This window comes from Acipenser ruthenus, chromosome 2, assembly GCF_902713425.1.
Source record: "Acipenser ruthenus chromosome 2, fAciRut3.2 maternal haplotype, whole genome shotgun sequence".
Classification (NCBI taxonomy): Eukaryota; Metazoa; Chordata; class Actinopteri; order Acipenseriformes; family Acipenseridae; genus Acipenser; species Acipenser ruthenus.
Window position 1 is genome coordinate 111,937,158 of NC_081190.1, and position 26,592 is coordinate 111,963,749.

Sequence of the window (26,592 nt, forward strand, 5' to 3'; positions counted from 1 at the left end):
TCGTGCTGGTCTTCCAGCATGCGTAGCAATTGTTATTTTGATTTTATCTCCTCTCTCGCGCTCCTGTTCTCCACTTACGAACACTCAACCCCAAGTGAGTGAAACAGACTCTTTTTATGCAGCTGTACTGAGACTCGATTGCTAATCAATCATTCAGTTGGAATCTCGATACATCTGCATGTGAACTAATTGTGCTCCCTGTGCTTCCATACTAATACCCAATCTGCACGTGGAGTGATTGTGCATTTCCCACGTGCACCACTACAATAATACATGTAACAGACAACATTAACACGCCACATACAACATATAACACAAAGTACACACAAGGGAGGGGCACCCTGCCACACTGAATTATTATTATTATTTTTTGGTATTTATTTATTTTTTCTTACCAACCACTTCTGCCTGAATGGCTTTCACAAAGGCAGTCATTAAGGCCTGTTAAACAGACAACATATACTGTTTGATCCTGGATAACCATGAAGATGCAAATTTCTTCTAAAAGAACAAAAAGCTCCCAATGGTTAAGCAATTGAAATGGTTCCTACCGCTGTACCCCTGTCGCTTCTAAATGATGCATGCATGATTTGTTCTGCTTTGCAGCTTACAGTTACAGTACATAAGGAATGACAGTACACACAATGTAAGATTGAAACAATTCATTCATTTCCTATGCGGATTTTAAGTGACCACGGACAACTCATCAAGTAACAGTATTCCATGCGGTCATACTTAGAAAAACAAATGTGCGGTTAGTGATCGCTGTTGTCATTTCTGATTTATTTTTCAGAATACATACCCTTACATGTTCAGACGGAATGTAGTCAGCAAGGCTCTATTGTACAGTATAATTAAAAGCTCCTCAAAGCAGACTCTCAGGGTTCAGGATGGTTGCCAATGTGTTTTCTGTGGGCATCAGCGCTAACATATGTGGTAAAATAAATTTTATATATACAGTAGATGCTGCTTATTAACAACCTCTTGGTTCCCAGCAAAAAGGTGTCATTAACCGAAAATTGCCAATAAGCGAAAAGCCCGTTTTCAAGTGTATTTATATGGAACAACGATACATACTGTAATTGTACAAATATGGCACTGAAATACACGTGTTTTAAATGTTACAATGTTAAATTAACATGAGAAACACAAACTACCCAAACATAGAACTGTTTACTTCACTTATGTGTAAAACAAACAAAAAAAAGGTGTAGGCTTATACAAATAGTACTACACAACAATGTACTACAATTGTCCTTATAATGAGTAAAGCAAACATACAAAAATAGGTTGTACTTACAATCAATTCTAAAGAACACAATTTTAAAATATGAAATTGTCCAATGTTGTCTGCTTTTTACGATGTACCACCTCCTGCCTATCTCAATTTTGCGTGCAGCTTCGTAGCCAGTTTCAAAGCCACGATTCTGGTGTATTGTGTGGAAAATGTTCACAGCACATAACTGTTCTTGGAGTGAAGGCTCTTCGGGTTCCTCGTCTGATGCAGTATCCTGTGGCTCTTCAACCTGTGGGTGCTTAGCAGCTCCGACTGCCTCAAGCAGTGGATCAGTGATATCATCTGCTGTCAGAACTCAGCGATACCTCAGTCTGCCAGAAATACGCAGCTGCGAAGTCCGTGTGTTATAAAAGCTGCATGAAGTACGCACATAAATCATGCAAGTGCGCGCTGTAGCACTGGCAACTAGTAATAAAGCTGTCAATAAGTGGCGTGCAGTTGCTAATATCAGAATTACAATCTATGGGATGGGATTGGTCCTTGGAAAATGTTGTTAATAACCGAAAGTTGTCTTGATCAGGGTTGTTAATAACTGGCATTTACTGTATATATATATATATAGTAGTCTGATCCCTGGTTTTAACTGGAGGAGCAACTCAAACCTCCCACCCCCTGCTGAAGCACTGCTTGTGAGTGTGCTTGATTATGAGTGAATCGTTGAATAATGGAAATTGCGCCATTCAGTTTCGCATTCAATTTTCTGAAGGAGATTTTAAAACATGACCAGAAAAATAAAACATGTCCATCACAAGGGTAGGAACATTTTCAAAACATCTTGACAGTTATATACCAAACCACATACCAGCATGTTGTTGACATGAGTGGATGACGGGAGTTGTAGTTTTTCTCTGCATTTCTGCTGATTGGAAACACCTTTCAGCGTGTACCAGATAAACTACTATTCCCAGAAGACACTGCACACCCATATGCCAACTGCATTGTGACAAAGTTTCATATTATAGATAACACTTCCTTTCTCTGGGAACAAATCTAGTTGTTGGTGTTGTTTTTTCTGTGTTAGTGTTTGTTGGAAGTAATATTGATATTATTTTAGCCCTTCACCAGTACTATTATTTTATTTTCCCCGGCGCAGATAAACTCTTTCACTTTCTTTTCACCTGTACGGCATATCATTATTTTGTCAGTCATTTAAGTTTAGCAAATGAAGTATATAAGATGTGCTTGATTTGTGTCTACCTTTCTCCTGCCGTAACAACTTTGTTTAGAAAATATTGTATGCAAAGTAAGTTAGTGACGTGGTCTTGAAATCGAAATGCTATATTAATGTTGTATACAGTGCATTACTAAACATACGCTGCCAGTGTGTAACAGTTAAGCATATTAGAATGAACTATGATGGGCTACTGTTTTCTTTTCTCTAGTCTAGACCGCACTTGTAGATCTCTTGATCTGCCCTTCCTACTATGCACTGGACTTCCCTGAGCTAAGCACCACGTTACTGGATCCTCAGCTAATGCACTATCCTTGCACTATTGCACTACTTTTATGTCATTGTAGATATAACTTGTTGTAATCCTAGCTTGTTGCATCCTATGTCATATTGTATTTCAGTAGTATTATTTGCACTCACTGTAAACAACACTATTTAAATATGAATAGTGCATTGTAACCCTGTACTGCCTTGCAAGACTGTAAGGTTCCCTTGGATAAAGGCGTCTGCCAAATAAATAACAATAATAATAAAAAAATATGAAAAATATTGTCAGTCCGAACACAATAATAAAATTCTACTGCTGCTGGGGGCATAAATGGGACCCCCAAGCAAAGCCTTGTTTCTGCCTCCCCATTTTTTTTTACGACTGGTTTGTGGGTATGACTGCTGGACATAAGAACACAAGAAGAACATAAGAAAGTTTACAAACGAGAGCATTTCAAACAGATGACCCATTGTGGGAAACATGTATATGTGAAAACAAATTCACAATAAATGTACAATTTTTTGAGGTTCACATGGTGGAAGTTAATTGTACCACTTTTTCAAACAACGTCACATTGATTGAATTACCGCTTAGCAGCGGTCGAAAAGAAGTTATGCGTGGAATTATTTTACAAAAGTAAAAGACACTATTAAATGCAAGATTTGTAATACAGAGCTTAAGTGTGTAAACAGTGTGTAAATTGCGGCATGTGTTTCTGTTATGCGCTATGATAACTGAAGACTTGCTGCCTATGTCATTGAGGGTGTGGGTTTTCATGCATTAAGGGCTTTGTGGAACCTGAATACCATGTGCCTGCGAGACAAACGATAACCTCACAAATAGAGAAGTGCCACGAAGACTCCGTGAACTCTCTCAGGGAAAAATTGGAAAAAGCAGACAAAGTCGCCTTTACCACTGACTGTTGGACAGCATTAAGTACTGAAAGCTACATGACAGTCACTTGTCATTACATTGAAAACTGGGATCTTCGATCCGCTGTTCTACAAAGGGAAAGTATGCCAGAACGACATACGGCAGATAACCTTGCTGAAAAGTTAAAGGCTGCAGTAGAGAGATGGGGTCTGGCAGGCCGTGTCATAGCCTGCGTGCACGATAACGCAAGCAGCATTGTGCTCGTCAGCACGCCGAGGAACCTGTAAATTGTTTTGCACATACTTTGCAGCTAGCCATAAATTATGGATTTGCTGGCAGTGTAGATCGTGTTGTTGCGGCTGCCAGAAGGCTAGTTGCCACTAAAGCACTTGAAAGAAAACAAACGCAGCTCCAGGTTAAGCAACATCGTTTTGTGATACTCGCTGGAATTCAGTATTGAAATGTTTGAGAGGCTCAGTGAGCAAAGGTGTGCTATAACCGCAGTGCTGTTAGACCGCTCAGTTACAAAACTATCTGATGCTCAAACGCTTGAGCTGCACGGTGAGCACTGGCAATTAATAGGATATCTTACCTGTCCTTTCTACTTTACAATGCGCTACAACAGCCATGTCTGATGAACAGTCAGCTTCCATTTCAAATATCTTTCCAATTTGCAACAGCCTTCTCAAAACTCACCTGAAAAATCAAGCTGCTGTCGAAAGTGGGAAAATAGTTGATTTTAAGTCTGCTGTTCGACATTCTCTGGAGAATCACAGTGATCCTACCATAGCTACCAAACCTGCACTTGTGGCATCCATTTTGGATCCACGCCACAAGCACCTGGGGTTTCTTTTGCCTGATATCCAAGTTGCTGCTAAATCAAAGCTTGTGGAACTTGTTGGAAAGTGAAGCTGCTCTGAGTGCTGTGGCTGGACTGGCTGAATCGGCTGAGCCAGCAGCGAAAGAAAAACGTGTGAAATGGAGAAGAGTGCTATCATGATGCTTTTAGGTGAAGATTACGCTACAAAAAACGACAAGACTGCAGTAGAAAAAGAACTAGAGAATTACTTTAGGGAGCCTTGCCCTTCATTAGAGTGCAGTCCATTGGAGTGCTGGAAGGTCAATGCACAACGCTTTCCAATGCACAACGCTTTCCAATGCACAATGCTTTCCAAGGCTTGAAAAAAACGTGCAAAGAATTACTCCGGGAGCTGCCGGACTTACTGTACACCACAGCACGTCTTTTTTCTTAATACAAATCATCAGTGGAGTTGATGCAGCCAATTTTTTTTGGTTTGTTTGTTTGTTTTTGCTTGTTTAACCTCAAAAGGGACTTTGAAACATGACTTTTTCTAATCTGATTTTTTTATTTTTTGGAAGGCACAAAGTTTTAAAAAATAAAACTAAATAAGGATCTTATGTACAGAGTTGCTGTAGTTTGTTGTTCCTGCGGGTTTGGCGGTGGATGTTCATCAAATCATCAGTGGAGTTGATGCAGCTAATTTTATGTTATTTTTTGCTGCTTGTTTAACCTCAAAGGGACTTTGAAATGTGACTTGTTTCTTTTGATTTTTGGAAGGCAGAACGTGTAAAATAAATAAATAAATAAATAAATAAATGACAATCTTATGTATAAAGTTGCGGGTTTGGCGATAGATGTTTATCTTTGGTGAGTACAATGGTTTAAATTCTTAATAAAGATGAAAGGAATGTATCAATATTTTCGATGTAAGGAGGTTGCAATGCACTGAAAAAGTGGGTTTACAGTTAGGCCTGTCTGTTTTTATTGTTGGTAAAGATAATGGAATACATGACAAAGACTATATATATATATATATATATATATATATATATATATATATATACACATATACACACACACACACACACAGTATATATACACAGTATATATATACACAATCTTGACTTGCATAAAGAAGGAAAAACATGGAGTGAAATAGCTTGCATCACTTGGTTTTCAAGGTGTGGTATCTGAATCATAATCAACAAGTACAGAGAAACATCATCTGTAATTGACAAACCCTGGACTGGAAGTCCCAAAAAGCTGTCTAACAAGGATGAGCAATACTCAGGTAATATCCAGATACGCAGATAATATCCTTAAGAAATAGAAAGAAGACAAGCGTTGAATTAACAACAGAACTGACAGGTTAGGTGTCGTTGTCCATCAAATCAACAGTACGAAGGTCACTCTATAAAATCAGGACTTAAAGGATGTGTTGCAGTAAGAATACCTCTGTTAAGAAAGGGGAATACGACTAAAAGGCTAAAATATGCACACACACACAGAAATTGGACTATGGAACAATGGTCAAAGTTGCTTTGGACTGTTGATGGATGGACAACGACACCTGTGCCTTCTGCCAGTTCTGTTGTCAATTAAACATTTGTCTTCTTTCTATTCTTTAAGGATATTATCTTCAAGTATTGCTCATCCTTGTTAGACAGCTTTTTGGGTCTTCCAGTCCTGGGTTTGTCAATTACAGATGATGATTCTCTGTACTTGTTGATTATGCTTTGGATACCACACCTTGAAAATCGAGTGATGCAAGCTATTTCACTCAAAGTGTTTCCTTCTTTATGCAAATCAAGGTTTTTCCAATAGCAGAAAACACTAGTGGAGGCTTTGAGTAAATTATTGATGCACATAATGCATTAGAGTAGAGAAATGCAACATGTCTTAAGACTTTTGCACAGCAGAGAAGGTGAAGTAGATTTATAGATTGTGAACGTATTATTAAAAGTTTAAACAATTAACTGATATATTTGGAAGTGTTTAAAATGGGTACTTTTTTAAAAAATATATTTACATCTCTAATGGCAATAGTGTCATATTATTAAAACAATTGTTAAAAGTATTTTGTTTTAAATAATTGGCAGATATTCTAAGAGCTTGGCAAACTATAAGATGCTTTTTGGCTGTAATTGACACTTGCATCAATTTACCAAATCATTAATGAACTTGACACATCCTACATATATAGTATGGTTAGACTTGGCCATTGCCAATAAAAGCTAAAGTACATGGAAAGAACACATGACAAATAAATATTCACTTAACTAAAACAAAAATCTTAACTGGTCAACTTATTATTGAGACTTGCATGACAGTTACTGATTGAACATAATGTAACCATTTACGGTGGAATAGCTAAAGCTGAGGTTTAAAAAAATAGAACCAGAAAATGTATGCAAAAGTAAAATACAAAAAAGTCCCGAATGTGTGATTCAGAATGCATTTATGTGCATGGATAGTGTAGTGCATAAATTACTTCTATGAACGCAGACTTCGTGATATGATGTTATTATATATTCAGAAAAAAAAAAAAAACTTTTTACCAAAGACTCTGGCAACAAAACCCAGAGGAAACTGAGAGGCAAATATTGTTAGAAACCATGGTGCAGCATAGAGGCTGGGGCCGATCTCATACTCCTCCAGGTGGTTATACAGATCTCGGTGGTAGTCATGGAGCAAGCGAGACAGCTGGTACATTTGGATCTGTAAAAATAGAGAAAACATTATTACAAATTGTACTTAGTTTTTTATTTTTTTTCATATGTTGATGCCTGTTTTTATATGAATTAATGAAGCAGAACAGTTGGGTTATCCACCTGTGAACTGAATAACCTGAATCACTGCAATTATTGGAACGTACTGTAGGATTTGAATATGAACTCGAATCCACGCCTTCCATGGAATTTAAACCGCAAGATAAGATCTAGCGTTGGCATGTTGGGTTACTTGTTATGTAGACTGCTCTTATAATCACAGTCCAGACAGTTTCATCCCAAATAATACATTCACAGTTTACAATGTATTGTTGTGCAATAGAAGGAACCGTAAAGGGCCACGCAACTTGCCAATAACGTGGCAGTGTAGAGTAGTGGTTAGGGCTCTAGACTCCTGACGGAAGGTCCTAGATTGCTTCAGTAAAAACCCAACTGTATAAATTGGTAATTGTATGTAAAAATAATGTGATATCTTGTAACAACTGTAAGTTGCCCTGGATAAGGGCGTCTGTTAAGAAATAAATAATGACCCCTGACAAGATTATGCCTCAGTGGTCATCTATTTGGGAGTCATGCTATTGCCTTGCGCATTCGCCAGACCAGAGTGCTTTTTATAAAAGCATTATTCGCAGTTATTTCAATGTAGAATTCTCTGTGTTGCTTTTATTTGCTGACAAATGTTTAATTTGATTCTGAAATGCTCAAGTAATTTACCAATGCATTTAGCAATTCGCATTAATAAATGTAGTAAATTGATTATATTCTTAAAATGAACATTCAGTTGTGTCTGAAATCAATTATAACCACAGTAGACACCACAGGTACATGGAGATCATTTTTTATGTACAGTATTAGAAGATGTGAAAAAGTGAATCTGTAGGACATGTCTCAAAGTAATTGCGTTACAAATTATTAAAAAATAAATTTAAAAAAAAAGCATTTTTCAGTTTTGATATATCATCCGTCAGTTTCAAAATGCTTAATCTAAATTCAAGCTCACTTATTTTCTAATAGTTTCACCTTATAAAACTGATGGAGTGTTTTAAAGTTACAGATGAGCTATAGTACTTATAGCATCCCAAGAAGAAGCAAATATTCAAACATCTCTCACAGCACTTTCAAAAAGGCACTAGCTGAAACACGTGTGGCTATGAATCGTGGTGAGCTTACATTTTCTAATGTTTATGTACTTATTAAAAAAAAAACAACAACAAAAAAACACAGAATTGGAAAATTGGAAACCAGATATTATGAATAACACTTGGAGTACAGTATTGGGATGTCCAGTGTTTGACACATACCTGCAAGATAATCATGTCGGGCCTGTACTGTTTTCTCAAGCCCACATCGTACATGAGAAACTTCAGCATTTCAAAAGCATCCTCCTCACTCATATGAAGCAGCAAGACTCCGGCAACAAAGCTCAAGCCTTGACAATAGCCAACTTCTGGATCCAGCAGAGAGTATGCCTTCAGCAAGTTATAGAGGGATAACTGCCCTGCTCCCAGCTGAGCAGAGAAATAGGGATGTGTTGGGAATGTGCGGCCTGCAATAAGGGATGTATGTTAGAACAGAGTGAAGGAAAAGAAAATATTTATGCAGCGGTGCCTAAAAGTACTGATAATGTTTTCAATTCAAAATGGTCCAATTGAGTCTGTTTGATGAAGTTTGTATGTTGATCTTTGTACTGTTTATGACCATTCTTCTCACTACTTTATAAAGTGTGCAGCCGTATTTTCCTATAACCAATAGTAGCAAGAAATCAAAGAAAATAATTTCTAATAAATACTTTTCAAAAGTTAAAATAGATTATGACGCTTTTTTTCATATGTAGTACACACATCCACATTCCCTAAGTTGTAATAATATCCACTTGAATCAGAGCATTGTATGTATACAACATGTATTGAGACCTAGCATTGAAAAGCTTTTTTTTTTTTTTTTTTTTTACTGTATCTTGTAAAGCGCTTTGTGATGGTGGTTCACTATGAAAGGTGCTATATGAAATTAAGATTGATTGATTGGTGATTGATTCATATTCAATACTGCACAGTATTTATTTATATCTCATTTTGGAATATATCTTCTATTCATTCAAATCCACTGACAGCATCACTGTAAAAGCTTGTCATTCTCTGAAAGTAGCTGTTTAAATTAGGGGTGAGACCGAATAGTCGAACATTCGACTATTCGATAACGATGGCACCTATCGACAAGTGAATCCAACATTCGAAAGCTAAAAAAAAAAAAAAAATGTATATATTGATTTTATTTTAAAGGCTGTACTGCTGATTGGCTCTCTATGTAGCGGTAATGAAGATTGACTGGAGGGTGGGATTTGTTATTTCTTGTCTGTGATTGGCTAAACTAGAACGTACCTCGGCTAACGATGGCTTACTCACAGAAAAGTTCAGCATGGAAATACTCTGACAAAGTAAATGAAAACACTGTTAAGTGTAAAATATGTGCAGTGCAATTAAACTACCACAAATCTACAACTGGTATGTTAACCCACCTAAAAGACAAACACCGTTCTGTGACGCTAGCAACGACAGAAAAGAAAAGAGGACCGCAACAAACCGCCATTGCATCCTTTGCGGTGAGGCCTCGTCAGTGTGACAACGTCGTACGTGCTGAAAAACATCAGCCCTTATTGCTAATATGGTGGCAAAGGACATGCTTCCCATACGTTTTGTTGAAGGTGAGGGATTTCGGGAGTTGATGAAATTTGTGGAACCTGAATACACAATCCATGCACGAAAAATCCTGCACTAAAACAATTACCACTCGACTCGAAAAAAATGCATGCCGATTCAGCAGCGTCTGTCAGCAGAAACTTGTCAAAGGCTGAGAAGGTGGTGATTACTACAGATGCGTGGACTGCACTGAATACCGAGTCGTACGTCATAATAACCTGTCATTTCATTGAGGACTGGGAAATGAAAAACGTAGTTCTACAGACTCGCGCCACGCCAGAGAGGCATACAGCAGAGAATCTCGCAAATGTGTTAAACACCGCTGTAGACCATTCGGGTTTAACTAGGGGGGAAATCACTGCCTGTGTTCACGACAATGCCAGCAACATCATCTTCGGAGTTTGTTGAATGGGTCTCGAATTTGTGCTTTGCACACACTCTGCAGCTCGCCATCAACGATGGCTTTAAACTTGGTGCCATACATAATGTAGTCGGTGCGGCCAGCCGTCTTGTGTCGCATTTTCATCACAGTGCAATAGCTACTGAGGCTCTGAAGTGGAAACAAAAACAAACAACTCTGCCTGAGCACCGTCTGCTGCAGTATTGCCGGACCTGATGGACATGCTGATTTTTTTAAACAAGAATAAGTGAACATGATGATAATAATGGACATTGCTAGCCTAACTATTCCTAAAGTTTTAGTTAGGATTTTTTTTTTGCTTCCATGGAAGGCTAGTGCGTTAATGCCACTCAGGCCTTTTTGTTAATTCATTTATTTATTAATATTATTAAGCTAGCTACATACATAGCAAGCTGTTGCCTATACAGGCTATTTATTTTTTATTCACTGGAACTCGAACGCACAGGTATGTTTCCGATCTGGTTTAACGTAGACCGGTAGTCTGCATGTTGTGTGTGGTTTGAAAACGTAGGAAAAGTAAATCGTTTAGTTAAGTGGATTGTATAAATTAGCTAGCTAGATAGTCTAATGCATTTTGTATTTCGCTGTTATGACCGGAAAACATTATTGCCACAAGGATGCTAATGTTAAGGCGTTTGCCTCGCAGCTCACATTGCTAAACTATTATTGAATGAAAATTAAATTAATAATTGAATAAAAATTATACTTTTTTTTTTTTTAATTGTCACAACCTTTATAGTTCATTTGAAATTGTAATTAACGGAAAAGCTTGTGACAATATCGGTAAAAAAAATAACACTTGCTTGCAAAATACGAGAGTCTCACACGAGAGTTGACGGTATGCTTATGTTATTGCTGCTGTTATGGCATTTCTGTATGTTTCCTAATAGGAAGGTATTTTTTACATAGCCTAATGTTTATTTAACAAAGTTAGCTAAGTATTTTAAAATAAAGTTCAGAATTTATTGCAATTGCAATAATTGTCACTTTGCATTATTTCGCATTTAATGTACGTCTCATTTTGAATGGGAGGGGGGGGGGGGGGCGACTATTCGATTAGTCGACCTCAACAGCTGTGGAATTATCGATAGTCAAAATATTTGTCGTGCACATCCCTAGTTTAAATGTAGGTTTAAACATGCTTTCCTTTTCCATACTTTTTACTTGTTAACATTCATGGAGAGCTGTGGTTATTTCACTCATGAGAACGGCCATAGACAATCCACAAGCCCTCGCTAACTAGTGTACAGTATAATGCATATTGAGGAGGCTGTGTGGTCCAGTGGTTAAAGAGAAGGGCTTGTAACCAGGAGGTCCCCGGTTCAAATCCCACCTCAGCCACTGACTCATTGTGTGACCCTGAGCAAGTCACTTAACCTCGTGCTCCGTCTTTCAGGTGAGATGTAATTGCAAGTGACTCTACAGCTGATGCATAGTTCACACACCCTAGTCTGTAAGTGGCCTTGGATAAAGGCGTCTGCTAAATAAACAAATAATAATAATAATATTCTGTAATATTGGTGACTAAAGACTACCAAATCACAGATGTACTTAAATCAATACTTTGTACAAGTATTTACAAAGGAGGATTTATACAACATACCAAAGTTAACAGAATGTACACAAACATCATTACCAGAGCTTGTTATAGAAGAGAATGAAGTACTAAGGGAGCTAGCAGCACTTCAAATAAACAAATCCTCAGGGCCCGATGGAATCTGTCCAGGAGTCCTCAGGGAAACTAGAGAACAGATTCTTTAACCGATATGTTATATATTCAATAAATCTATAAATAATGGAGCAATCCCATCGGACTGGAAAATTGGCAATGTTGTTCCTGCATTTAAAAAGGGAGACAAATTTGACCCTGGGAACTACAGACCTACAAGTTTAACATCAATCATATGTAAAATCATGGAAACTGTGATAAGGACCAAAATGGAGGAATGGATAAGAACAATATTATAGGTGACAGCCAGCGTGGCTTTAGGAAGGGTAGATCTTGTTTAACTCATTTACTAGATTTCTTTCAGGAGGTGACTACTAGAGTGGATAGTGCGTATGACATCATCTACTTAGATTTTCAAAAAGCATTTGACAAAGTACCGCACGAAAGACTATATCTAAAGATTAAATCAGTAGGAATAAATGGTATAGCAGCATGGATTCATAACCGGTTACAAGATACGAAGCAGAGAGTTATAATTAGAGGCCAGGAATCAAACTGGAGTAACGTAACAAGTGGGGTACCACAGGGATCAGTATTGGGACCATTGCTATTCTTCATCTATATATATAATATATCTATCTATATAATATGACTTGGACCAAGATATAATCAGTAAACTATGCAGGCGACACAAAACTGGGAGGGGTAGCCAACTCCCAGTCAGCAACTTTAATAATACAAAAAGATTTAGACAAGATTCAAGCTTGGGTTGACACATGGCAGATGAAATTTAATGCGAGCCAGAGGCAACTTAATAGAGGTGTTTAAAATTGTTAAGGGATTTAACAAAGTAACTGCTGAGAATTATTTTTCACAGGTCACAGAGAACAGAACCAGGGGCCATGAGTGGAAGCTGAAAACGGGCATATTCAGAACCGAGGGGAGAAGGAGCTTTTTCACAGAAAGGGTGACTGGATGCTGTCATGAACAATACTGTATAACCCTATGTGACCATAATAAGACCTTTAGCTAGTCACCTGGAGGAAGGGTGGTCTGTTTAGCCACGGATTCTCAGAGGTTTCATTTCCCCTACTAACTTGGTTAGGTTTTTTTTTTGTTTTTCCTTTCCTGAGTGCTAACGGACCACACTTGCATCAAAGCAAGCGAGCAGATGTTGGCCGAATGGCCTTTTCTCATTCTAGAATTTCTTATGTTCTAAACTTACTGGCTTTTTTCCCTGTAATTCAAGGATGGCAACACTAACTGATATGCGTGTGAATCATGTGTCTTGGCTCACCGAGAACTTAACACTTACATATAAAAAAACAAACAAACACCAACAACAACAACAACAACAACAACACTAAAAAGATTTTAACACAGTTTTCAAATATGCCCCATAGTCTAGGCTTTTTTGACAAATGCTGAAAGTGGATTCTTGTGTGAGAATATGTGAACAGCAGGATGTGAGCTTTATCAGTAACAGCACTGAAATTCACTTGAAGAGGATTGTTGTTTTTGGAATGTATGTGAAGCGTACCACAAGGACAGATTCCTTGTTTGATTATCTGGGGTGAAATAAATGTTTTATACCTTAAACATATTTCAGATATTAGTTTCTTACATGTTTAAAATCCTATTATACATGCTTGAAGTCTTTTCCATTGTTGTTTCTGCTAAGATCGTTTTGTACTATGTTTTTTTTCTTTCCCGATTTTATGTCGATATATTTTGAAACTTACATTTCAAGCTAAATTATCTTGAGTATATATCTCTCACCACATAAAACACAGTTATTTTGATTGGCTAGTGGGAACATACGATATGTAGATAAAAAATAAAAAAAATCAGGGCAGAAAGAAATATGATTGTTGAAAGATTTCCAAATGTCAGTTGGGGAACAGTCCATGGTTAATTAGCATTAACTGTTTCAGACAGCAATTCAAATTAGGCTTGAATTCTAACATTGCCCAATAAAAAAAAAATACTTACAGTAAAGAGCTGTGGAGGGTTAAAGTCTAAATAAAATCTAAATTTTACACTGCCAAACACCACCAACCGTCTTTGTCCTTATCCATAGTATACCTATGAATTATGATCAATTCAACTTTCCTTTTTAAAAGGAATATAATACCCACTTAAAACCTCCTGGCTTCTAGAACCTTTACTGTAAGTCAGTCTTTCGTGGCAGACTACAACATGCTTAAGACAGTAATATAAGAATATATACTATAACCACAGCATTTGTTAGATGACTGCCTCTGTACAATCTGGTGCATGTATTTGAAGAGGTGGTTGCCCATTTAGGGAGACCTAGATATTTACTGAATTGGGCCGGTTCCCCTTACTCCACTCCATACAGAAACGAGCGCTCAACTACTGGGTCCATCTACAGCAGGCTGATCCGCAGTCCTACCACCACACTGCACTGCGGAGCTGCACACAGCCCCCACAAGAGAATCCCCTCAGTAGAATGGTACCTGAAGCTCAGCCACCTGAGCCAAATTAACACCAGCGAGCTTCAGAACACCACCAACAAAAAACTCCCAGCACAGAAAAATGAAATAAATTAATTTAAATCTGGCAAACAATTATAAAGTACATTGGAATAACGAAATTGAATCACACAATAAATTACAATGCTATCTGGCCCTAAAAAAACAATTTACCCTGCCAGAATATCTGATCAGGGTCAAAAACACAAAACATAGACAGATCCTGACCAAGTACAGACTCAGTGACCACAGCCTGGCAATCGAAACTGGCCGGCACAAAAAAACCTGGATTGCCAAAGAAAAAAGGCTGTGCTGTCACTGTGATCTGGGAGAGGTAGAGACAGAAATGCACTTCCTGTTACACTGTCCCCAGTATAAACAAATCAGGGACACGTACTTCCCCAAACTGGCCAATCAGGCCACAACATTCCAGCTGCTCTCTGACTTAAAAAAACTGCCAGTTCTGCTAGGAGAGGAGCAGCAGACAGCAGAGCTAGCTGCCCAGTATGTAGCTGCCTGCCACACCCAGAGAGACAGAGAGACAGAGAGACAGACCCTGGTGTAGACACTGGAGCACGGGGACAGAGAGGGAGGGAGGGAGGGAGGGAAATGGGAGGGTTGTTTTTGTATTGTATTGTCTGGACTGTTTTGTGATAATGTTCATTGGCAAAACTTAATTTCATTTTGTCATGCCAATAAAGCATTTTTTGAATTTTTGAATTTGATTTTGAATTTGAACTAAGGGATCTAAATGGGGTTAAACTGACCTCCAGTTTTACTGCATATTCTATCACAAAACACTAATCTCTCTGTCTCTCTCTCTCTCTCTCTCTCTCGTCACATATATACCTTCTCGTGATTTGAGATCAGCTGATGCAGGCCTTCTGTGCTTCCCACAGGTGAACACAAACAGACTGTGGAATGCACTGCCACCTCATATCAGAAGTGCTACATCAGTTGATGACTTGGAAGTCAAAATTGAAAACTTATTTTTTAGGATTAGCCTTTTTAAACTGAAATCTAAACTCTGTTTTTCTTTCATTTTGATGCACATTAATTGTATTTTGATTTTCCTCTGTTTTGTCCTGTACAGCGCTTTGATATACTTTTTGATTGATATAAAGGAGAGAGAGAGAGAGAGAGAGAGAGAGAGAGAGAGAGAGAGAGAGAGAGAGAGAGAGAGAGAGAGAGAGAGAGAGAGAGAGAGAGAGAGAGAGTAATGTTGAAAAGTCTCAATACGTTTCCTTACCTAAATCAATAAGTATGGCATGCTGCTGAGAGGTGAGCTGTTTTAACAGTTCTTTATATGGCGTGTCTTTTGCTTGGTGTTTGCTCGGTAATGGGTGATGAAGCTGGTATTGCTCAGCTAGGAACTTCCAGATTTCCCCACGGTGCTGTCGAGGTACACCTGTAAACAAAGCAGGCAGGAGAAGCTTGACACTCACTGGTTATGCTTACGCCACCTCATAATCTTGTGAGATGAAAATAATAATACTACTAAAATAATACTGGATTTTTAAAACATAGTATACAGACATCATGATAAATATGCTTGATCACAAAACAGTGCTACATACTTAAATCTGTGTCCCACAATTATTTAAAACATACAATACATGCTGTGATACAGTAAATTTGATTGCTCATTTTGACTGAAATCTTTTGGCCAGGAGACCGTCTAGGCCCCCGGAGCTCTGGGGTTGTACAGGCTCTCAGCCATTGTTGAGCACTTTCAGAAGCAAATTTGAACCTGACTTTGTAGAAAAAAGAAATTGAGAAAGTACTTCTTACAACTTGTCATTTTACCAGATGGATCAACCTGATAAATCTCACGGGGCTAGGTAACAAACATAGCTTTTGAAATGTTACTCATCAAACCTTTTACACTTATGCCCGTTTCACATAATATTAGTTTTACAAAACCTCAGCTGCAAAAAACATATACAACCTCTGCTTAACTCAATCAGATGTTGTAAATACAGGGTTCATACAGTTTTTCTGATACACATTTCAAGGACTTTTAAGGACCATTGACAATTTTCAAAGACCTAATTTAAGGAGTTTGACAATTTTCAATGTTGATAATTTACAACTGTGGCAATGTGCTCCGCCCCTGTGTGCATTTCTGTGTTGTATGTTGCGTGTGCTGTGTTAATGTTGGTGTATAGGCATTGGTACACAGGATATAAATGGGTCTGTGTTTCACGTGTGATTTAAAATGTATAATTGTATTTAGGCACGGGATTGCACATCACTTCACGTGCATTTAAAGTATATAATATGTGAGCACGAGGTTGCACAGAATTAATTCACGTGCTGGGATTCAAGTGAATAATTAATTAGTAACTGAATCCCAGCACAACAGTATATATAGGTGCACGTTTCACTCACACGGGGTTGGGTGTTCGGTGAGTAGTGAACGGGAGAGAGAGGAGGAGAACTAGTTAAATAAAAAGATAACAATTACTATTGGTAGGACCAGCATGATACTTGTTTGTTTAAACTCACCGTGTTTGTCTGTCCGTGCACCGTTTGTTAAGTGTTAATCTGTTTTGTTTGTCTCTTTATTTTGGCCTCAAGTGCCGTGTCCTGTTTTCTGTTTAAAACCTTTTTATTTATAATAAACCGGCGCAAGCAAACGCCTTCATCATTTCATTTCATCTGTCTGTGTGTTATTCATTTCCTGGATCTGACGACACCACTCAGCCAGCCATGTGACAAGAACCAACTGTAAAAATAATTTACTTATTTTATATATTTAACAAGGGCCGCCAGTGAGCCGAACGACGGGGACAGTATAAGCAAGAATGTTTAAATTACCTTACGATTTCAGGGTCAGTACGCGCCTTAAGATGACACTGGCTGTGAAAGAAGGACTGCAACTCGATTGTTGTTTTTTATACACAAATAAGCTTAATTGACCTGAAAAACGTCTTAAGCAAATTCCTACTTGGCTTGATTGAATGAGTGGTACACAACAAGCTTCAATATGAAACTTAAGCTGATAATTAATTTCAATAAAGAACAATGACAAGCTTTTAATGAAAAAACAACATTCTAGCCTACTTCACTAAAGTGTTGAACTTAAACCCATTCATGGCCCCACAGCAACATGAACCGACTAACTTCCTAATTAAAAGAAAATGTGAAAAAGTCTCTTCCCTTTTTTATATGGATATAACTGAATTAATAGAGAATGAAAACAAACTAAACTAACTACTACCTAGCCTATATTTAATTAATCATTTTTTGTAGTCTTCACAAACTGCCCATAAGGAAAGAAAATACATTTCATATATATTTTTATGAATGGGAAACATGTTAAATATATGAATAATATACTTATGACCTTACCATATATTTTCAACATATAAAATAAATATATGGCTTACAGATTAAATTATATTCAGATATTTTTTATGTATTGTTTATACATTACTAATTCATTAAAATTAAAATATATTTTACAATATATTGTTATCAATATATATTTGCAACAAACTTACTATACATTTTGCCTTACATTTGTCATACATTTTAAAAACATTATTTAAATATATTAAATATAATTAGCAACAAATTGGTGTAAATATTCTGGAACTGAATAAAAAGTTTCCCTGAAATGTATAATGACACTAATATGTGATGTTGACCATAGACACTGATTAAACATTAACTAAATATATATACCATACATGCATTATATATTTAATTGTATTGAAACATGTATTTACCTTTTTTTTAAATTTAATATTAATCAATATATTTATTATATAAAGCATTAGAACATAAGAACATAAGAAAGGTTACAAACGAGGAGGCCATTCAGCCCATCTTGCTCGTTTTATATATGTATTTATGTTTTATGTATGTATTTATGTTTTATGTATGTATTTATGTTTTATGTATGTATTTATGTTTTATATATGTATTTATGTTTTATGTATGTATTTATGTTTTATATATGTATTTATGTTTTATGTATGTATTTATGTTTTATATATGTATTTATGTTTTATATATGTATTTGTCATATATGGATATTGCCGGAGCAGACTCATGTAAATTAGTTGCTTGCAAAGGATGTAGGGAGTTGAGAATTTTGTGTGGAGACTGCAATTATTTGTTGATTATTGTAAATATTTGATTACCGTTTTACATGTTACTGGTTAATATGGGAGTATTTCTGGGACTTGTTATTAAATCAGTGAAAACCACCTTAAATCGGTCGAAAGGTGTGAGCGTCCACAAGTGTGGGGAGGTACCTGTGTGTGTGTGCGTGTGTGTGTGTGTGTGTGCGTGTGTGCGCTTGTGTTAGTGAGTGGTGAGTCACTGCTGTTGGCAATCTCTGCCAAATAACACCTCTGGTAATATACATACTGTATATTAAATGTCATATTTCAAATGTATACATAATGCATTTCTCATAAGAATTTTATATTTCTCAATATATTTATATTTTAAAAGCATTAACGATATATTTAACATATATACACATTTATATATTTTAAATACATAAAACATATGTTTACCATATATCTCATATTTTTCATACATCTAGAAAATGGGCCCATTTTGGTGTATTAAAAATGTATAAAATATCTTGATAATATATTTTTATTATATTCTATTTAAATCAAGAATGATGCTGGGAAAAAGTATCATACATTTCTTATTATATATAAAATATATGTTTTTGTTGAGTTACACCGCAGCTAACTTTAGCTACTGTAAATAGTGCAGTGTGGACTACGGGTCAAACCACTGTTCGTGTAGGGGCGTTTTATTGCGTGTGTGTTTTTTTTATTATCAATGTTGGACTCCTGGCATCTTACATTTTGAACCGTAAACATAGAATAATAGGTTTTTCCCCCAATTTAGAATGTCCAATAATTTGTTCCCCACAGCAGGAATTTCCTACACAGTTCAGAAGAACTGAAGGATCAGTGGGTCCTCCAATCACACGACCAAGCTCATTTCCTCTTTCACACCCAGAAACTCGAGAGCGGATGTCAGCAAGCTACCAGCTTCTGAAAGACAAAGGCCAGCCCTGCAGGTGTCCGCCTGAGCTCACTAAGCACCTGACAGGTAGGCAACTGTGTTCTACTAAGACGTATACATGTAAAGAACAAAGGATTTATACAAATACTCTATAAATATGGATACATTTCTGAAGAAAAGAGACCATGAAAAATCTACCTCTGCTTCAAATGCAGCTCAATTAACGAAAACTCAACAGAAGAAACCGAAGCTGGTAAACAGCCAGTACAGTGACAGCTACTTGTTATATGGATTTTTGTGGACTGGTGATGCCTCTTGCGCTCTGCCAGAATGTTTTATTTGTAGGGAGAAGCTGTCGAACAATAGTATGGTGCCAAGTAATTTTAAAGCGCCATTTCACGACCAAACACGCGTCACTCGCTGGCAAAGACATACATTACTTCAAGCGCATGAAAGAACTGAACTTGAAGCAAAATAAATGAATTATGGCCTCTGTGAAAGTCTCAGATAAGGCGCAGGAAGCAAGTTACTTAGTTGCTGAGCTCGTTGCAAAATCAAATAAGCCACATAACATTGCCAAGACCCTAATTCTGCCCACTTGCAAAGACATTGTTAGGAGCTGATCCAGCCAAAGAAATAGCCAAGGTTCCTCTCTCAGATAACATAATCTGCCGGCGTATTGATGACATGTCAGCTGGTATCGAGTTGGTGCTTCAAGAGAAATTAAAAATAAATGTTTGCCCTGCTGATTGGCGATTCTACAGATATTAGCGGACACTGCCAACTCCTAGCCAATATTAAGTATGTTGATGAAGATTCAATCAAGGAGAATTTCTTCTTCTGTAAAGAAGTGCCAGATCACACATCTGGAGAGGAAATCTTTCACGTCACAAATGCTTACCTTACCGAGGAAAGTCATCTTCAGTGGACAAATTGTTATAGTATCTGCACTGACGGAGCAGCTTCAATGACGGGTAAAGTTAAAGGATTTGTGAGCAAGGTGAGAGAACAGAATTCTGAGATCCTGGCCAGCCACTGCGTCCTGCACCATGAAGCTCTTGTCGCTAAAATAATACCACCAGAGTTAAATGCAGTACTAGACCAAACCGTGAAAATGGTGAATTATATCAAATCACAGTCTTTAAAGTCTCGTCTGTTTTCTGTTTTATGTGAAGAGATGGATGCAGAGCACCAAAAGCTTACTCCTGCTAAGGTTAGATGGTTGTCTCTCAGAAGGAGCTTAAAACATTTTCAACTTCGCAGGAATTGCCCTACAAAGATCTGGTCTCCGATAATTCTTGGCGTGCCAAGCTGGCCTATCTTGCAGATATATTCAGCCAAAAAAAATGCAAGGAAGAAATGAGAACATCCTAACAGCCACAGACAAACTGGAAGGATTCAGATCAAAACTAGCCCTCTGGCAGGAAAAAGTAGCGAGTCGCTCAATTGAAATGTTCCCTTTAGCATCTGCGGACCCTGTCCGTAACAGTTTGTTAAATCTAATCTTTGCACATCTTAAAACACTGCAAGACAGTTTTCGAATGCTACTTTCCAAGTATGGAAGATTTTGATTGGGTAAGTGACCCGCTTAATTTAACTTATTTGGAATCTTCAAAGAAGTTGCCACTGAAGGCGCAAGAAGAATTTGCAAGAGCTAAGGATGGATCGCACATTAAAAATGAATTTTGCAGGACACATTTTAGTTGCTTGCAGAAAAAGAATATCCATCTATCAGGTAGTGCTATCTCAATTGTATTATCTTTTCCCACAACCTACTTGTGAGAGTTGGGCTTTTCAACACTGACCTATGTAAAGAACAACAGAAGGGCGCGCCTGTGAGCGAATCAGGACCTAAGAGTTGCCTTATCTTCAGTTCCACCTGGGATCAAGCAACTCAGCCACTCAGGCAGACCTGGGTTCAAATTAATGGTAAATTGTTGCACATTATTACTCTCTTGTGTTTTGCTCTGCCGTCTCTGCTTTTACTAGCGAATCCTCAGAATTAATCTTACTGTTTTCACCAGTTCTAAACTTGTTTTTTATGAATATTTTACATGAGAAATGCAAGCTGTTATAGAATTAGCTTTTTTGCAGCCTGCAATTTATAATTCAAAATCTGAAACACTGGGCCATTGGATTTCGAAACATTTAAAATCTACATGCAAGATACATTTGAAAATTGTATTACACAGGTATCAAGGCAAAATATTACCTATTTCTCCGACTTGTAGCCTGTGGCATTGAAAGGCTTTCACTTTAAACGTCTTAAACTGATAAATTACTTTGAGGACAGCTTGAATTGTTTTCAGGAGGTTTAAACATAGGCTTTTATTAGAGGGCGAGTTCAGTTGGAGAAAATAGGGTGGTGTGCCTCAAAAACAAATGATATATGAAGGTGTACCGCAGCAGAGAAAAGGATGGGAACCACTCATTTAGAAAACGGGAGGGCCTGACTCTCCCCATTTTATGTTTTATATTCACACATTCATTTTTGGCACCCCTATGGAAACAGTAGGTTTATGCAGTGTGCAACATGCCCAAGGGACCACATTGCTTCATTAATTATAACATAGAGGATCCAAGTATCATTGACGTTTGCCCAAATTTCCACAAGGGAAAACTGCATTTCTGATATAATTCTTCCTATAGTTGGCACAGGATTCGGCTTGGCTCCTTGTCTGAGAGGAATCACTCATCACTTTATTTTCTTCCAAGGTACAGGCTTATACCTGGAAATTATAGTAACCAGAAAATAAACAGCTGCAAAATAAACTCAAGATAATGTTGCATGCTAACAGTAGATATTAAGTATGGCCTATTCTCATGGGACATCCGTTGAAATACAGGGCACAGGACAAGCACATTTTGCAGTTAAAAGCAATGTTTTTCTCACTAGGATTACTTCATCTTGTTTTTATTTTCACACTAAAATACAAGCACAGTAATCACAAAAAATAAACCAGTAAAAAGAAGTTACTGAGCTGAAACTGTGTGTGTGTGGAGTAATTAAAGATAGCCACAAAGGAACGTTTTCGACCCATTTACCGAAAAGTAAACATAATCCCAAGTGAACATTACCTTGGCCCATAGCAACATGTATCTTTTCCATGTCAAATTTGATCTTCGGTCTTCCTGGCATGTTCAGCATCTTCTCCCAGATGAGAGTCACCTCCTTCAGACACGGCGTGATTTCTTCATAATCGAGTTTAATCCGTTTATTCTGAAGGTCGCTCTCTGAAGCTGTGCAACCAACCAAAGAAGCTCATTAGAACAATGTATTTGCATGTGGTACAGCCTCAAAGAGAAATAACAATTTAAATATATTTTTAAGTAGTTAAACTAGCGATTGATAGATCTGAGTCAGGCACTTTTTGTCCTGACCATGTGCATGATGGCAATATAAATATTACTATACACACAAAAACACCACACATCTACCCACATTTTATAAAACATATCACCATTACCAATACAATCTTGGAAGAACGTCACCTTCACAGTGTCTTACTGTCATCATCATCATCATCATAATAATAATAATAGTACCACAATTTAAAAGATGTGGAAAATATCCAAAAATAATTTTAAAAAAAGGATGACCATGAACAAAACTAAAAACTTCAATGTGGATATAATTCTACTCATATAAATTTATAGCTGTCAAATAAATAAAGTAGGGTAAGTATTTTGACTTTATTCAAACAAGCTGCTTACATAATTCAAAATATCTGTAAATAGTGTTTTCAAAAGATACAATGATTAAATGAGGACTAATTGTGTGGTGAATGCTACTCCACCCATGTTAGAGTAAAAGCCACTACAATAGAAGGTTGGAAAAATGGGTAGGTGTTCTAAAGCTCAAAATTGTATTGTGTGTGCTAGTACAGCGAACACTCTAAATGCTAGAGACATCAGCACTAGTAGTACAGTATCACCAGATATAAATGGGGATGATGTGTGCAACCTATATTGGCTAAGAAGCAAAGAAATATGGAGAAGGCGCTAGCATTTCACCTTTAAAGGCCTGGGTTCAAATGTGGCTTACTGCAGGACTCAAGTGAAAAGAGTTTGGTGGTCTCAACTTAGCCCTAAGTAGACGTTTTACAACACTGGGCAGAGAGCACCTCTGCAGTCTCTCTGCATGAGGTATTAATTATATTATTAATGATACGTTTTACATTATGTGTGTCATTTATAGTTAAGTTGTTTATAATCATTATCTTTAAATTGTGTGTGAAGGTGCTGTAACAGTCGTTTTAATGCAGTACTGTCAAAGCTTAGAATACTCTCATTACACGTGGCTGACCCTGAGACGGGGGGGGCGGGGGGGGGGGGGGGGGGGAGAGGTGCATTAAAAGACAAAATGGATGCGCCCTGCTCAGTGTAGTACATGGCGGACCATAAGGTCAGAGCTGCCCCCTTTCCCACAGAGGAAGTATGTGGTAGGCTCGCTGTGTGTGATGACGACCTCAATTATTGGACAGAAACCAGTCGGGTTGATGGGAAGTCAACAATTGTTTACAAAGGTATAAATATCAGACATTGTAAAGTTTTGTCAGTCTTTTCATCTCTTTCGAATTGACTCCATGGATATCCGTGCTTTCTAATACAAACATATGCACTGAGCTGTACTGAGACCTTGTCCAAAGTCAGTTTGAATCTTGTGCTTATATGATTGTATTGGAGGTATACCTTTCTTGTATATAAAGTGTTTTTGAATCAAAAAACATTTGTCAGCTTAATTTTTTTTTCAAAACAGAGGCCAGTGATGAAATGGGCATGAAGAATGAACTTCTTTAACCTTGGGAGTGGTGTGTTCACGGTGTGTGTCATACACTGCTGCTCTTTTGAAAATAATCACAACTATGATTACAGTTTATCCCTACTGCTAAACCGCACAAATTGGCATTGTTAAAACGCCTGGTTGGAATTCTTCCAGAAACAATTTACATGGGTTTCATCAAGAATTCAAATAAAAAACAAAATACTGGCATGTTGTGAACGCAACACCCGTCTGCCAAAAAATCATAGGTGCTACATCTGCATTCCCTTTCCCTTATTAAAGTCTAACACAGTAAAAGGTCCACGTTTTATAATACACGTTTTCTAATGGTTTCCCCATGATTCGATGCATTCACCATAGCCTTGTTTTTGCACTTTTTTTTTTGCATGCCTTGCCCTGCTCCCATGAGCTTCACTAGTCAGTATTTCCGGTATGATTTTATCACATACATCTTTTTCTTGTGCTTACTGGATTCAAATATGCTACATTTGCAATTCCAGGGACATGAACTTTCATACACACTTCTCCTGTACAACATTCCCCTTCTAGAGACCTACTTCCATCCGATCAGTCGCTGAGTGCAACAATATGTTCCTGGGAGTGAATCAAGATTATCTTTCAGCATTTCTGTGCTGTGAAAGAAATGTCAGCTATCGTAAGCAACTTGATTTATACTTTTTATGATAACAGGAAATACTGACATGACTGTTGTAAAGGGACATTGGTCCCTGTTTGATGCCAATTCAGACCAATTTTCTGACAGGAACAACTAACTTTGTGTATAACTAGCAAGAAGAAAAGACCAATATTAATTTGACCTGAGCAGTGTCTTTATAGTTTTAAACTCTTTATTATTTTTGCAATTAGTCAGGCAAGCGCAGATTCACTCTAACTAGAGTGGTAAAATCTTCAGAAGCTGTTACTGGCCAGGTGTTTAGTGAACATGAGCAAACACCTGCAGGTCTGACCTTTGCCCACTCTAGGTGTAGAGGCAATGGTTTGGCAGTGGGATCGGAGAACAACCACTGGCCTTCAATTATCCTGAGCTGTTGAGAGTTGAGAAAAAAAAGAAGTAAAATAATTCTTACATTTACGTCCTCTGTCTTTAAAATAGGGCACCTCCTATTCTGAGCCATTCATCCTTGAAACATTAATTCCAGAAACTTAAAATTCATTGCAAGATAAATAAAAATAAAGTCACAAAAGACTGCCCGTTGAATACAGATTTAGGCAGACATACATCCTGTATAGCATTGTAAGATCAGGGAAACCCCATAGACTCAACCACTCACATAACACAGTGCTTAAAACCTCCTCTCGGTAACTGTTGCATAAAATACAGGGCTTTGTAACCCCACCTGGTTTCAGTGGTGCAATATAGCTGTCTTTCAACTATGTACAGCCCTCTGAAGTCAATACATTCAAAATGCTTCTGTCAAAGTTCCCGGACTGCTACATAGAGTGTGTCTATTTTTTAAAGCTAACAATCCAACAATGGGGGCCTGGCAGCAGGGCAGGCCTTAGGGCAAGGTGAGTGAGGCGGCCGCCTAGGGCCTTCACCGTTTAGGGGGCCCCACGCTCAACCGGACTGCCGTGAGATTTAATGTGTTAGTTACCTGCGCCAGTAGACTTTATTTATTTATTTATTTTATTATTTTTTTTTTTTATTCCTTAGCAACCATAGAGGACGATAGTTTCTCATGGGTCTGGACTCGCATGACCCGCCCACACTCATCCACATAAACAGGAGAGAAGGTTCTTGAGTGTCGTGTGGGAAAGTGGTAGCAAACATGTTGCAGCACACTTTTTTATACAGTTATCAGTTAAATCTTTGTTCAGCAAGTCAAAAAGGTATGTGGGCAAAAGTGGACTTAACAGGTAACAATACACTGTAAAATAATGTTTTTTGTTCGCAAGCCTCTTATTCACCGCAAAATTTAATCTTTGCTTGTTTAGAAACACATGTTGTTGATTAAAACTCATGCTTTGGTTTGTTGCATATAATCACAGATTTTTGTTAAAACAAAATCAGTTGTTGCAGCTAATGTAAATCGAATCCATTAATACAATTGAATAGAGTCATATGTTGAACATTTGGGCTGCTCAGATCTGCCGTCTTAGGTTTCTTAATGGTTTCTAATACCATTCATCATTTTGTGCATTAGATTTTTTTTTTTTTACCCAGTAAAATACCCTATTTCTGAATGGAATAATAATGACAATTAATCTACATCTACCCACATCTAAAATACCATATTTTACATGTTTGCATGTTTGTTTACAAATCATTTTTCTTGTAAGAAAAAAATTAAATAATATTACAGGCTGCTATGAGTCTTGCCATGGACGACAGATTTCCTTTTTGCAAAATATGACAAATATGGTGT

General features: G+C 37.4%; 1 protein-coding gene across 8 annotated transcripts in view; it reads right to left on the reverse strand.

Moving 5' to 3' along the window:
* Positions 1-26,592, reverse strand: part of LOC117409086 (TBC1 domain family member 1-like) — a 102,088-nt gene that overhangs the window by 3,550 nt on the left and 71,946 nt on the right. For all 8 annotated transcript variants that reach the window (XM_059006473.1, XM_059006472.1, XM_059006471.1 and 5 more), the window contains 4 exons: positions 22,501-22,662; positions 15,671-15,829; positions 8,442-8,686; positions 6,970-7,129 (listed from right to left, as the gene is read on the reverse strand). In XM_059006473.1, coding sequence (XP_058862456.1) covers positions 6,970-7,129; positions 8,442-8,686; positions 15,671-15,829; positions 22,501-22,662 — 726 coding nt within the window. The remainder of the gene's footprint in view (positions 1-6,969; positions 7,130-8,441; positions 8,687-15,670; positions 15,830-22,500; positions 22,663-26,592) is intronic.